Here is a 15,511-nt window from a genome sequence, read left to right on the forward strand (position 1 = left end):
AGTGTCTTTTAAAAAAAAAACCCTGATATGATATTCAACAGTCTGAGTAGCAAAGACGGATATTGCAGCACAATAGCAGATTTAGGCGAGCAAATAATTGGAGGATTTTTTTCCTTTGCTCACATTAATATTTGTGAACAGACAGTCACTCCAACTAATCACCGAATTGAATCTTTGCCTTGAAGAATACCATAAATACATAATGTGTGTGGAAGGGCTGGGCGATATGGCCTAAAATCCATTTCGCGATATAATTTAAAGCATGTGCGGTAACGATATATATCGCGATATATTCTTTTCTTCTGTATAGCGTATTTTCCACACTATAAGGCACATCTAAAATCCTTTAATTTTCTCAAAAATTCAGAGTGTGCGTATGAATTCTGGTTGTGCTTACTGACCTCGAACTGATTTGGGCGTGCAGAAATCCGTTAAAAAAATGTTTTAGTACTACTTTGGTAAGCTACACTGCTTGATGGATTGTCAGAGCATTACGGCTGCCGTAGTGAGGAGCTTCGCAGAGTAATCTGGGTCCAAAACTCCGTCCATTTCAGGTCCCAAAGTCAAACGAACACAGAGTTAAAAACGGTCTAAATTCTTTCATCTTTAATAAAATTATCAGCGTTGCTGCTTTACCAGGTGTAACAATTAAGTTTAACATCCAGGCTTCCACGAAAACAGAATTTATTAAATTTAACAGAGTTAGAAGTTAACAGGAAGTTAGCTCGCTAGTTTACACCTAAACATTTCATACCATGTTCTGACAGAGATTTTTGAAACTAATTAAAACGTACAGCTCTGCTACCACTTCCAACATAAATGAAGACAGAAAACTAAACAGCAGTGGCGTTTGCAGGGTTACTGAAGTTGGACTACCTGGTATATAATGTTGTGCTACGTGATTGCTAGCAACACAGCTATGTTAACATAACATTAGCACAGTGAAGCTGAAGGATGAACGCCAACTTTTTTCCACTCGATAAAAGTTAACGTGAGGGATTCTGGTGGTCAGGGACAAATGCAATCGCATAGCAGGATGCTATGCACGGGCCAAACTTCAGTCAGGAGAACAACTGAGATTATTCATCCACAATACGAAGTTAGTTATTAATATACTGCAACAACATGGGAATAGAACAGCTGCGAGAGAATTCAACATTAATGAATCAATGTTACGGAAGAGGAGGAAGCGCAGTTTTTGGCTTTCCCCATATTTCAAAAGTGCTTCATCTCTTTGCTATGACTGTCGACCTCCATAATTTGCAGATGATAATGGTTGTAGCCGCTGCGATGCGCAGCTTGGTGACATCATCAACATGCACTATCGCGATAGAGTCAAAATCTCCATCGTTGGCCAAATTTATATCGTTTCTATCGTATATCGTTTCTATCACCCACCCCTAGTGTGTGGTGTGTATATAATAATGTGTGGCCTTATAATCACTCTGGGGTTCGTTTGATCCTGTGTTTTTATCTTTCAATTTCTTTTTAAACTTGTTTTTATATGAAAACCCGCTAAGCAGCATAATGAACGAAACAGACAATCCAATAATCAGGTCCACTTTATGCATTAACTGGTGAGGTTTGAAAAGAAAGGTCCTGTTTCACATAACTATAATAGTCCCTATGACTGCAAGCTTACTTTTCAACAGTTTATGTTGTACAAACTAGTATGTTTTAAGCATACTGAACCTTTGCTATTTGAGGTTTGGCTACTGCTTTATACAGAGTCTGAGCAATTGTCCTGATGTGTGGAGGACACTACGAATGAAAGCATGATCGGGGGAGATGGATAAATTCATTAACCAGAGTACACACTGTTGGTTTAGTAAGTGATTGGTGTTGTGTGTGCTATCCACAGCAGTGAGCAGAAACCCTGACTGGTGGTCTGGCAGTCGCAGCAGAAATCCATCTGGCTGGATTAAGGACTGGACCGATCCAACAAAAATGTCACTACACGTGAAACCATGTGTGCTGTGTTTCTGATGGTCAGAGGCAGATGCCAGGATCTGAGTGGCAAGTGGGTGCTAGTAAAATTAGATGACAGGATTGTGGGGACTGTCTATTAAGATACAAAAACTAAAGTCAGAATTCAAAGCGATAGTTGTGTCCGCAACCTCAAAGGGTGGAGCGACAGAGCGGCTGATGGAAAGAAGGCAAAGAAAAGAAAGATTACATGCAGCCGCATCACAAGTGTTCTTATTCGAGTCTCTTACACTCTAGCTGTTTGACACCCTGCACAGGACTAACCTTCCCGAAAAGTCATGAACACAAATATGTTAACACGTACAGGCCAGACTTTGAGTGCGACTTTGGCTTATGTTAATCTTAAATCTGACACAAAGGACAAAATGTGAATCATGCTGTTAGTGTTGCAATAGGCTGCTAGTAAGAAATGCCCAATAAAACAATTTAAAGCTAAATCTTTATCCAGTTGTCTGTTATATATAGACAACGCTGGCTTATCTCTCGAGATAGGTGCCCTTTTTATTTATTTATTTTTGTTGTTTTTTAATGACGTCAGTGTTGCATGGTCTAACAAACAAACGTGCATTGCATGAAAATGGTCAGGTACAAGGATTGAACTGAAAAATGAAACATTTTTAAAGAACTTCAGACAGTCTGGTGACATATTGTTCAAGACTACAATTACAAGAAGGTCTTTGGAATCACAATATAACAAAATGGCAGGTGGCTCAAAACCTTACACAGTGTGTGTGCGTGTGTGTTTGTTAATAGTTTCATTTATAAACAGGAATCATCGCAATAATAACCGAGTTCTTCTGGCAAAGTACAAAACTATGTGAATAACGAGTGAACGCATGTAAAGCTTTTTACCCAATTCCAACATTTTACCCAAATGCAAGTTTTTCATGTCACCTGCATCTATAGCACAATCGAGTTTCTGGTCAATTTGCATTTTGGAATTTTGCCCCTAGTCAAGAGACTGATGTGTGGCCCTCGGATATGCGGCCAACTGTGATGACAGTGTTTGTAACAGTGATGCAGCTTGCCATTCTGATGTAAGGTTTGCCTCGGATGGCGGCAGGCACAGATTCTGCTCTGTATCAAGCCAAGCCAGCCAAAAAGCTGTCGTTTGGAGTCTAAAAAAAAAAAAAAAAAACACAGACTAAAGCTGCTGCTGATTGTTTCACTTGAACTTGGAAAGCACAAGTGGTAATGCAAATGAGAGTGAAGTGATGAATAGTCGTCCCCTGCCATGAAATCCTGCTTTAATCCATTTGTGTACTCATTCATCACATGCAACGGCTCACACATCACTTTGGTTTCTGCTAACCTGCGATGAATATCACTGCCACATTACGGCATTTTCAAAATTGCATTAATTGGTCTAATAGAGTTACTAAAATTACAGCCCTTTTCCATACTCTCAGTGTGGCAAACTTCAGCTGCGACATGTTCTGCATGTGAATTTCCACTGCACCTTCACAGCAAGGGATCGGTGATATTTTCCACTGTGCACGGCAAACAAATGCTTTATCCCGCTGAGAGCCAAGTCATCGACGGCATTACTAACCAGAGAGTAAATTTAACCCTAGGCAATCATAATATGTATATTTTGTTTTTTAGTGCTGGCAATCGGGAACAAAGAAAATTATTCTTCAAACTGGGACTTTTTTTTTTTCCAAAAACACAAAAATAAAGAGACTGTTTTGCCATTCCCCAAGTATAGGGTTAGGGATACCACCAATTGTAAATTAGACCTCTGAGTAGAGCAGGGCGATATGGCCAAAAATATTTATCACGATATATATTTGAAAATTTGCGATAACGATATAACCGACGATATAATTGATGCGAGACAAAATACAACTCCACAACATTACTAGCGCAAAAAGACAACCTTCCATTTATTTTCACTTAAACAAGAAGCTGGTTTTTGTGTACATTAAAGCTTTATAAAAATGTAACAGTGCAAATGCAAATTCCTTGCTGAAAGTTTAACCAAAAGGCATTTCCAGTAGAAATGGGCTGACATATCCTGAGCATAACCATGTATAATATCCACTGAAGTTAAAAAGAGGTGCTTTGCAACATTAAACTGCAGTGTGCAGTACGCATTTTTCGGACCATAAGGTGCACGGGATTATAAGGCACATTAAGCGAAACAAAGCAGTCAGATAAATCAAACTTTATTAAACTCATTCTTCTTGCTTCCTCCACTTCTGTACCATTGATTCATTAATGTTGAATTCTCTGGCAGCTGCTCTATTCCCATGTTGCTGCAGTATATTAATGACTAACCTCGTATTGTGGATGGATTATCTCAGTTGTTCTCCTGACTGAAGTTTGGTCCGTTTACAGCATCCTGCCATGCGATTGCATTTGTCTCTAACCATGAAGAACCTTCACGTTAACTTTTATAAGTGGAAAAGTGTTAGTGTTCGTCCTCCAGCTTCACTGTTTATGTTATGCTAACATAGCTGTGTCGCTAGCGATCACGTAGCACATCATTATATACCAGCTAGCCCAACTTCAGTAACCCTACAAACGTCACTGCTGTTTAGTTTCCCGTCTTCATTTATGTTGGAAGTGATAGCAGAGCTGTACGTTTGATTTTTTTCAGAAATCTCTCAGTCAGAACATGCAATATCATGCTTAGGTAACTAGCGAAACTAGCGAGCTAACTTCCGCTAGCTTCCTGCTAACTTCTAACTCCGTTAAATGTAATAACTTTTGTTTTCATGGATGCCTGGAAGTTAAACTTCATAGTTACACCTGGTAAAGCAGCAATGCTGATCGTTTTATTAAAGATGAAAGAATTTAGACAGTTTTTAACTCTAAGTGATGCTGCAGTGTTGTTTGACCTGAAGTATACGGAGTTTAGGACCCAGATTACGCCCAGATTTAAGAGCATCTTAGTCCGACAAATATGACAATAACAACGGCCGCTTGCATGTTCTGCAAAAAAATGTGCTTTGTTGTGTATCTGATGGACAAACACCAAACCAGTTCCACATCACGGAAGTTGCACCATTTTTACAAACCAATTCTGGTTCATCTGTTTCACTCAACAATCGGCCATGTGCGTATGAAAACAAAGGCACTGCGCATGCGCGTTTTACTCCCATTCTATCGCGATATTTCATTTTCCTATCGTTGCCTAACATTATACCGGTATTACCGTGAACGGTATAATATGGCCCAGCCCTACCTCTGAGGGATAAAAAACTACCTCCACTATTCATAGTTTACACGTGATGTCACATCATTAGACAAACATCCACCCGCATAGCAAGAAAAAAAGTATTTTTGCTGCCTGACAGTTACAGTCAATGTAAAAAGAAAGTACAGTCACTTCAAGCTCGTTTTTTTGTATCAGAATCTAGAAACAATGTCAGGTCTTAAATTACAGAAATACAACCTCAGATGAAATACAAATTGTGACATATAACACTATGTCATTAATTAATTTAAAAAGTCGAAATGCAGAAGTACTGCATGAAAAACTAAGTACACCCTTACTGCTTCCATAAGAATTAAGAGGATAACCAGCATCCAGGTGCATTTTAATCAAATGGACTTGAGTAACCGATCATCAGCAAGTGTGAGCACCTATATAAAAAGCAGTTTGCTGCTCGTGAGCATTCAGGTGTGTGTTCATACTAGGGCTGCCACGATTACGTCGACTAGTCACGATTACGTCGACTATCAAAATCGTCGACGACTAATTTAATAGTAGACGCGTCGTTTGAAGCTTTGTAAGATCCCAAAAGACGCAGGAATAAGTAGTAGGATTTAGTGTAATAACGGACTGAAACAGAACATGGCAGCACATACAAGGATACCAGCTGCCGTTAAACTCCGAAGAAGAAGAAGCTCAGTTTCCAACAATGGCGGTAGCTAGTTAGTTTTAATGTTACTCTTATTATTCTTTCTGGGTCACAAAATAAACGTTTAACATATTTTCAGATGAGAATGTAGCTGTATAAACTTCAAAAATCTGCTCAGTTTATCAAGACACCACATATTTTCAAAAGCGCTCCGACGTTTTCGGAGACGTCTGTTACGTCGTTAGCTAACTGGGGTTACAGGCTCACTAGAGCCGGTGAGAACACCGGACTCCCGGCAGATCGTTTTCAAACCCACTGCTGTCTTTTGCTACTCAGGTTAAACATGATATATAAGTCACTTAGATAACTTAAAAATGTTATTGTTTGGCTTTTTTCAGTATTTTATTTGTTCCTGAGTAAATCGGTTTGGCTGAGATTAAAGTTATAGTTTTTACACAGCTGAATAAACGTCAGGCAGACAACTGATTATCAGAAGTGTGAGATGCTCGAGAATATACTCTGGTGTCCTGTTATATTTTAGATGGCAAGGAGCAGACGGCTGAGTTTATTAAACTTCACCGAAACAATCTGCAAACTTCATTAAAATTTAATAAACTATCATCTTGTCTTTATTTTTAGTTAGCACATACCTTAAACACTTAAAGCTGTAAGCCAATGATAGTTATATAAGAGCAGATGCTGCTGGTGCAATAAGCTGTACGTTTTACGTCCAATGGATGATGATCTGATTAGTCGACTAATCGCAAAAATAATCGGTGACTATTCGACTATCAAAATAATCGTTTGTGGCAGCCCTAGTTCATACAATGCCATCAATGATCTTAAAGAATAAATTGTTGCTGCCCATCAATCTGAGAGAGGTCATAAAGTCCACCGTTGTACAGTGAGAAGTATTACGTGTGAAACATTCATCACAGTAAATCCTACCAGGTGCAAATTCACCCCAAGGTCAGACTATACAATGCTCAGAGAAATTCCAGAACACCCAAGTGCTACATCAAAAACAATAAAAACAGGTATGGCTTGTTGGGAGAAAGCCTCTTCAATCTAAAGAGGACTAGATTTTTTTTTATGAACTATTATATATTTTATTTATAACAGGTTTAGTTTTTTCCATTTTAATTAAATAAAAATGCCAGGGAGTTTTTAAATACGATACACCATCGAGCCACCTGACTTAACTGATCACAAAGAGTATAGCACTGCAAACAAACCCTGGCATATCGGGCCAATCATTCTTTGTCCACAGTAACTCAGGTTATCATTGATAGGTCAGTTACACTGGACTTGGTTTATAATTAGATTTAAGTCATATAACCTTTCAAAGTATTGCTGTTCCAGACAACTGACTACTGTGACCCTCACCCTCATGTCCTTCACCTCCCAGACAGCAGCATAATTAACCCACCCAGAACAAAAACAGTCTGTACTTTGGTGCACTTTCATCTTACTAGCTCTGCAACAGCAGGGATGTTTCCCTTGGAAATGTTGGGTGGAGGAATACCAGAGCTGCTTAAAACTATCTTAACAATATCTAAAGTTAAGCTTATAACTCCTCAGGAGCCTGCACACTATTGTCACATAATAACATTTAAATTTTAAAATAAAATCTGTAATTTCCACTTCCTGTCATATGAAGTTAACCCAGCAAGTGCTCCAGCTCAGTCGAGCATTTCGTTTACGTTGCATAGCACGTCACCAGCTGCTCATATCTCCTTCTTGTGTGCCTTCATTTTCTGGTTGTCTTTTCTTTTTGCCATCAAATTACAGCTGTGGATCTGTCTATGGACCTTGTCAAATCATCAGTAGAATAACACTTAGTATTATGTTGTTGCTGTTTTACATTCCCAGAGATAACTTTATAACCATCAATTTAACTTCCAATCATGCTACAGCCACACTGAGGAAAACAGTGGTTGGAGACCATGGCATGACCAAAACTTAAGCAAGTGTGCAATGATGTAATTGCTGCAAGACAGTGACTTAACTGCAAAATAACATAGGCACTTGGCAACTTTTTATTTATATATGATTATAACCAGAATACAACCCATTCAGTTGAGTGACCTATTGCAAAGAGATGAGTCACAGACGAAGGAAAGACGAAGGACTGGTTGTACGAAAAGCAGTAACAGACAAGAAGCACCCAGAGTGCAAACCTCAGCCAAAACAGCTCACTTTCTGGGAATCATTTTCTTTTAAGAGAATAGCATTTTTTTTATACATTTGTTTTCTTTGTTCTTTTCATATAAACCATAACAAAAATTGTAATGCAATAAAAACAAGCACAAAGTGCAGGCTTTTATTTTGTAGGAGTAGTTCATAGAGAAGAGCGTGGATATTGATTACTATATAATCTATTAAAAAAAAATAATAATAATAACCAGCCGGTTCCTTCGCTTTTTTCTTGACAACACTTTCTTTAAAAGGCATAACTAGGGCTGCTCAATTAATCGAATTTTAATCTAAATTACAATCTGGGCTTTCAACGATCATTAAAAATGACTGAGCCGATTATTAGCACCTCCCTCGTACTTTACTCTCGTGTTGCTCCGTGTGGCAAATCGATTCGAACACTTGTTACAACAATTAAGAGGACCCGAGGGAAGCTCGGAAAGCTAAGCAGAAGTTATTTGGAGAGGAGAGTGACTGCCGTTGGTTGAAAAGAGAGGTAAAAAAAACTTCAGTGGTGTGGAAACATTATGGGTTCGCGGAGTCAGACGTGGATCAATAGTGTGTAAACTTTGCTACAGTGTCATAGCTGCACCACAGAGCAACACTGCAAAGTTCACTAAACATAGAGGTTTACATTTTTCATTTATTTCTTATATTGCAAAAATTTGCACTGTTATCAGTATTTGCACACTATTTTATATTATTTTTGACAATCTTTAAAGTCACTATTCAAAACATTGTTATTGTTAAATAAATAATAAAAATCTCAATTGCAGTGAAAATAATCGTGATTACCATTTTTGCCATAGTCAAGCAGCCCTAGGCATAACACATTTTGGGGTCAACTTGAAAGAAAAGGCAGACCCTAAATGTTAAAGTGAGATCAGAGAATATGACATTTAAGTTTGATGTTATTTGACCTTGAAGCAGTCATATTTGGATCCCCTCCATTCTCCACATGCCCCTATGTTGTCAGTACAAACAATGGCAGTCAGAAAGAGGAAGTTTTAAAGCTCTATATAGCACTGTTATCACTTTGACCTTCAGATCAATCTATGGACCTTGAAGGAGGAGGTCAGAGGTCAAATGTGACACAGAATTGAAATATTTATACTATACTTTCTATATGTTATTAGAATTCATTCTAAACTTTTCGAGCTATCGTGTTTACAGACACATGAGCTGCCAAAATCAACCTCCTTGGTGAAGATAAAAATGCTAAGTAATTTGAATGGACTTTCTTTAACGCAATTTAAAAAAATTAAACAACACAAGATATGCCAAGCATTCAAAATACCTTTATAGTACATTAACTGAGCCTACAGCACATATGGGATACCACTGCTTTCGTCTACAAAGCTATTATGTTATCTTCTACTGTCAATAAGAAACACTTCATTTTGGATTTCACTGTTCAACACCTGTCAATAACTGGGAGCAAATATAGGACCACTCTCACCCAGAAAGCTGGGTTAATTAAGGCTGATTCTCCCAACCCAATATATGGGAAAGTAATACACAGGGCATGAAAACTGCTGCAGCTCATATTACTAATCATCCCAAGTTATTATAGAAATATTTTCAGTTATTACATGCAATAACTGCTTCTGCAATGTGTTGTCCAGTCCACTCAAGTCATCTGTGAGGAAAATTCTCTGACCTGCCAGGCTGAGACTGTAGAACACATAATTCTATCCTAATACAACTACACCCAATGTTCTGCCAAATGCCAGCTACTATCCTCTAAGGACTGGAGTGAGAGGCAGCCTCAAGTTTTTTCTTTACTGTTCTTGCCTTGTTTTTTAAATTAGTCATTGGGTAAGAGGTGGAAAGAAAGTAGCTGCACAGCCATTATTTTGCATACAAACATGTAATCAAAAAGACACGTGCTCCCAAGCTCACCGCATATACATGTACACTCACACGTACACACACCACCACCAGGCATGAAAACCCTCCAGTCAGCTGTATGCCAGTAATGATCCTTCTCTGGCACTGTGAGTGCGTAGCATGAATATGTCGCTAACCAGCTGCACTCACACTGTTCACACATCTGCTTTTTATATTATGTACTTGGTACATTCTGAAACAAATTCTCTCTCAGCCCTTTGCCATTTATTTATTATATACCTTTACCCCAACCCTTGTGTCTATTTGGTAGCCTGTAAATGGTGCAGTGTTGCGGTTAGTTGAAAAATCTAGTGAGACAGTTGGCTGGTGATTCCTCTACTGATGCTAGGCTAACAGGACGATGAAAATATATCATATCTGTATCCTTCAGATAAAAATTTGTGCAAACAAAAAAAACCCTAAAACATCTGACAACTGTTGAACTGAACACACAGAGTATGAAGCTGGAGTCTGCCACAAGAACCTGACAAAGCTGATGTGATGTGCTCACTTAAATCAGCACCTGCAGAACACCAGACACAGACATGACAGAGCAGTCGACTTTACAGATGGAAAAGAGGGTGGTGAAAGGGAAAGTAACAACATAAAACCAGCTGGAGGGAATGACAAAGGTTTCTTTTAGTGGCAATCCTGATTGGCACCTAATGTTGTCCCTGGGCATTTCAAGACTCGTAAAACTTTAATGTGCAGTTCAATAACAATTTCCCCCCCTCTTCCACTTCTTTATTCTTCCACTGTGGGATTAGAGAGCCAGGGCCAAACCTCAAAGAAATTGCAAAATGAGTGGCACAAGGTTGTCCAGGGAGTTAGAATAGCTGCCAAAAATGACAAGACAACCAGCGCATTTGAACAAATTTGACCAAAATAAAAAAAAACAAAAAACTAAATACACGCTATTTCTAAAGAAAACAATAAAACCTTCGTGTCTAAATAACTGCAAGTCTGCAATATTAAATAAGCTGAGACTTTTCTGAAAGTCTCCCTGCATGCCATTTGGTTTTGGTTTTCCACTGTGCAAAGCACATCGTACCTGGCAAAAGAGGTACTGCTTCAGTCGAGATTCTAAACCATGTAAGCCAGAACTAAAAGGCAACATGTAAACACTGCAGGCTGCTGACAGGCCAGAAAGAAGCGACATATGTGCAACATAGGATGTGCAACATGGGACATGAAATTACTCAAACCTTCCAGTTTTTTCCTTTTAGCAGTCTTTTTTTCCTCAGTTCCTTCAGCCTTTACAAGGATTTAAAACCATCCTACCATGCCCCTAAACAGGAATGGGTACTATGTAAATTACTGAGTCGAGTTGAGCCGTGTCAAGCAATAGAAGCTGGGCAAGAATGGAAAAAATTAACTGCAAGGTGTCCACCAGCATGGACTATGATGCCACTGATTCTCTGCAACAAGCTGGCATATGTGTCTGGCGAGCTCTAACATCATGGTAATCATCTCAGCTCATGTCCCATTTAGTATATTATAAACTCCTTTATTAACGATTTAAAGACTCTCGTGGGGAATGAATCTTTCATACACATGGTTAGAGATTCAGGATTCATCACCATGCACAAGACTGCCATGAGATAAGCGTGTGAAAAGCCAAGTCTAGATAAAACACTTCACGAGAGTGCCATCCTGTGGTAAAGTAAAACAGCACTAATCAGAAGCTCATTTTGCAGCAGATTAAGCAGGGCTTTACCAGAAAACACTAAAGTGCTGTCTTAGACAGTATGTTCAACAGTGCCTGAATGTCTTTGTAAGGCTTTTCATGGTATTCCCCTGAAAGAACTCTAAACACTTATGTTACCTATTAATATCACATTTGTTTGTGTGTCAGCAAGTTTTATTTTCTCTGGACCCTGTATAGGATGTGTGTGGGAAAATCTTCATCCTGTACATCCTTTATTATGGTCAAGATAATGACAGGGCCTTACTTTACAAAATGAAGAAAGTTACTAACTTACCTTAGATATATTCCAAAATACACTGACATTTAACTCCATCCAACAGAATTCAAAATATAACATTAACAATAATGATATTTTCTGCATTTGAGCAGGTGTATGCTTACTTTGTAAGGAAGAAGGTGGAGTTTTCTCTGCTCTTAGAGAAGGTGATGGGGAGGAATCTCAGGGTGATGTTCATCTTCCTGGCATTAGAGGCCAGTTTCTTAGACTGAAGAACAGAAAAATAAAGATGATATAGTTTCATTGTAAAGTTAAATTAATCGTGTCAATCAGCAATAACTATATCATTAATTTATTGCCATTTTAAGCACAAGTAGCAAAAATTATATGTGGTCTTTTTCAATACATTTACAATTTAGAATACAAAATGTAAAGACAAAATAGTCTTTGCAGCCCCATCAGTAGAACAACCCTGTACAGCAGTGACTCCCAAGCAGGGGTACAAGTTCTCCCGTGGTACTTCTGCAGCCAGGATACATGAAGGATGGGAGATGGGAATATATGCCAAATCTATACCAACAGCTGAAACTGTCAACTAATAAGTGTGGGTAATGGTTGGCTAAATACAATAAATATACAATAGGTAAACATTTACAGTGGGGCAAAAAAGTATTTAGTCAGCCACCGATTGTGCAAGTTCCCCCACTTAAAATGATGACAGAGGTCAGTAATTTGCACCAGAGGTACACTTCAACTGTGAGAGACAGAATGTGAAAAAAAATCCATGAATCCACATGGTAGGATTTGTAAAGAATTTATTCGTAAATTAGGGTGGAAAATAAGTATTTGGTCACCTCAAACAAGGAAAATCTCTGGCTCTCACAGACCTGTAACGTCTTCTGTAAGAAGCTTTTCTGTCCCCCACTCGTTACCTGTATGAATGGCACCTGTTTGAACTCATCATCTGTATAAAAGACACCTGTCCACAGCCTCAAACAGTCAGACTCCAAACTCCGCCATGGCCAAGACCAAAGAGCTTTCGAAGGACACCAGGAAAAGTATTGTAGACCTGCACCAGACTGGGAAGAGTGAATCTACAATAGGCAAGCAGCTTGGTGTGAAAAAATCAACTGTGGGAGCAATCATCAGAAAATGGAAGACATACAAGACCACTGATAATCTCCCTCGATCTGGGGCTCCACGCAAGATCTCATCCCGTGGGGTCAAAATGATCATGAGAACGGTGAGCAAAGATCCCAGAACCACACGGGGGGACCTGGTGAATGACCTGCAGAGAGCTGGGACCAAAGTAACAAAGGTCACCATCAGTAACACACTACAACGGCAGGAATCAAATCCCGCAGTGCCAGACGTGTTCCGCTGCTGAAGCCAGTGCATGTCCAGGCCCGTCTGAAGTTTGCCAGAGAGCACATGGATGATACAGCAGAGGATTGGGAGAATGTCATGTGGTCAGATGAAACCAAAGTAGAACTTTTTGGTATAAACTCAACTCGTCGTGTTTGGAGGAAGAAGAATACTGAGTTGCATCCCAAGAACACCATACCTACTGTGAAGCATGGGGGTGGAAACATCATGCTATGGGGCTGTTTTTCTGCCAAGGGGACAGGACGACTGATCCGTGTTAAGGACAGAATGAATGGGGCCATGTATCGTGAGATTTTGAGCCAAAACCTCCTTCCATCAGTGAGAACTTTGAAGATGAAACGAGGCTGGGTCTTCCAACATGACAATGATCCAAAACACACCGCCCGGGCAACAAAGGAGTGGCTCCGTAAGAAGCATTTGAAAGTCCTGGAGTGGCCTAGCCAGTCTCCAGACCTCAACCCCATAGAAAATCTGTGGCGGGAGTTGAAAGTCCGTGTTGCTCGGCGACAGCCCCAAAACATCACTGCTCTCGAGAAGATCTGCATGGAGGAATGGGCCACAATACCAGCTACTGTGTGTGCAAACCTGGTAAAGACCTATAGTAAACGTTTGACCTCTGTTATTGCCAACAAAGGTTATGTTACAAAGTATTGAGTTGTATTTTTGTTATTGACCAAATACTTATTTTCCACCCTGATTTACCAATAAATTCTTTACAAATCCTACCATGTGGATTCATGGATTTTTTTTTCACATTCTGTCTCTCACAGTTGAAGTGTACCTCTGGTGCAAATTACTGACCTCTGTCATCATTTTAGGTGGGGGAACTTGCACAATCGGTGGCTGACTAAATACTTTTTTGCCCCACTGTATGTTAAACTGGTACCGAAACATAATGTATAAACCATACAAAAGATTCACTACATGCCATGAAATGAATAGCTGTCAAAAAAGTATGAATGAATGGATGAACGACTGAAATGATAAGCTGTAGTTAAAATGGTTAAATAACCAAAACCACACAGCTGAAAGAAGTCAAGATAAACAAACGAGTTCCAAAGCACACACCTGACCCTAACCTGTGAGTGACATCTGTATGAACAAGATTGGGAGCCAGTATTTTCTAGTATCCTGATAATTCCCATTAGTTCTACAGTACTGTGGAAAAGTGTTAAACCATTCCTCATTTCTTTATATTTTGGTTCCAAGAAGCTAGCCCTTTTTTTCCATTTAGTCATTTTGTTACTAGTGGTCTGCCACCTAATGATAAAACCTAATGATTTGTTCCCATTTTGCAGTGTAATTAAAAAAAATGCCAAAGAAAACACAGCAAAGCAGGAATAAAAATTATATTTTTGCACCAACAAGGTGATTCCCAAATAACACTTAGATGAAAACTTGGCACATCGTACACTGAGGAAAGTGGAAAACAAACGAAGTAGTGGCAGGACTAAAAAAAGCTATGATAAACTGTCCTGGAGAAATATGAAAAAAATCCAACAAGGGCCTGACAGAGGACCTGAAAGACACATCTGGTCCTTCAGTTGGTCCATCTACTCAGGTCTCATGGGGAGGATGAATCCAAATTTGACATTTTTGGTTCAAATTGTAATTATGTATAGAAGAGGGCAAAGGGAGGAGGGGTACAACAGTGAGAGTTACAGCCATTTGTAAACGGCAGATGCCCTGGCATGGTTTGAGTATCTTGTCTAAACTGATGGAATTATAAACATAGAAAAATATTTTTAACAACTATGCAATGCCATCTGGAGAGCATCCAATTGTCAATGGCTTCATTTTTTTTCTGCATGACAATGATCCCCAACACATTTGGCAATGCAGTAAAATCATACCTGGATAGAAAATCACAATCTGTCATGGACTGGCCTTCCCCAAGCCAAGACCTCAACAAATATTGAAGTGGCTCATCTTGAAAAGAGAACAGAGAACATCCAAAATGGCCTGTATTTGTATAGCGCTTTACTAGCCCCTAAGGACCCCAAAGCACGTTACACATCCAGTCATTCACCCATTCACACCCACATTCACACACTGGTGATGGCAAGCTACATTGTAGCCACAGCCACCCTGGGGCGCACTGACAGAGCTTTGTCCTTCAAAAAGCCTGGAGAACTAATCATGAAGAAACTATGAGAAAGCCTGTCTAAGAGAATTCAGACTATGTTGAATATTAAAGATTGTCATACGTCTGTGAAGGTTCTCAGTCATACAGGTCATCATAGTTTAAGGAGCTTGGAAAGAAAAGCATCTGGACTTTTTAAAGTTTTCTTGAAGACGTTTCATCCAAGAAGCTTCTTT

At 39.2% G+C, this 15,511-nt stretch overlaps 1 protein-coding gene across 2 annotated transcripts in view; it reads right to left on the reverse strand.

The window, feature by feature from the left end:
* znhit6 (zinc finger HIT-type containing 6) overlaps positions 1-15,511 on the reverse strand; it is a 49,650-nt gene that overhangs the window by 23,257 nt on the left and 10,882 nt on the right. For both annotated transcript variants that reach the window (XM_082509832.1, XM_082509833.1), the window contains exon 5: positions 11,971-12,074. In XM_082509832.1, coding sequence (XP_082365958.1) covers positions 11,971-12,074 — 104 coding nt within the window. The remainder of the gene's footprint in view (positions 1-11,970; positions 12,075-15,511) is intronic.

This window comes from Aulonocara stuartgranti, assembly GCF_965226115.1.
Source record: "Aulonocara stuartgranti genome assembly, chromosome: 17".
Classification (NCBI taxonomy): domain Eukaryota; kingdom Metazoa; phylum Chordata; class Actinopteri; order Cichliformes; family Cichlidae; genus Aulonocara; species Aulonocara stuartgranti.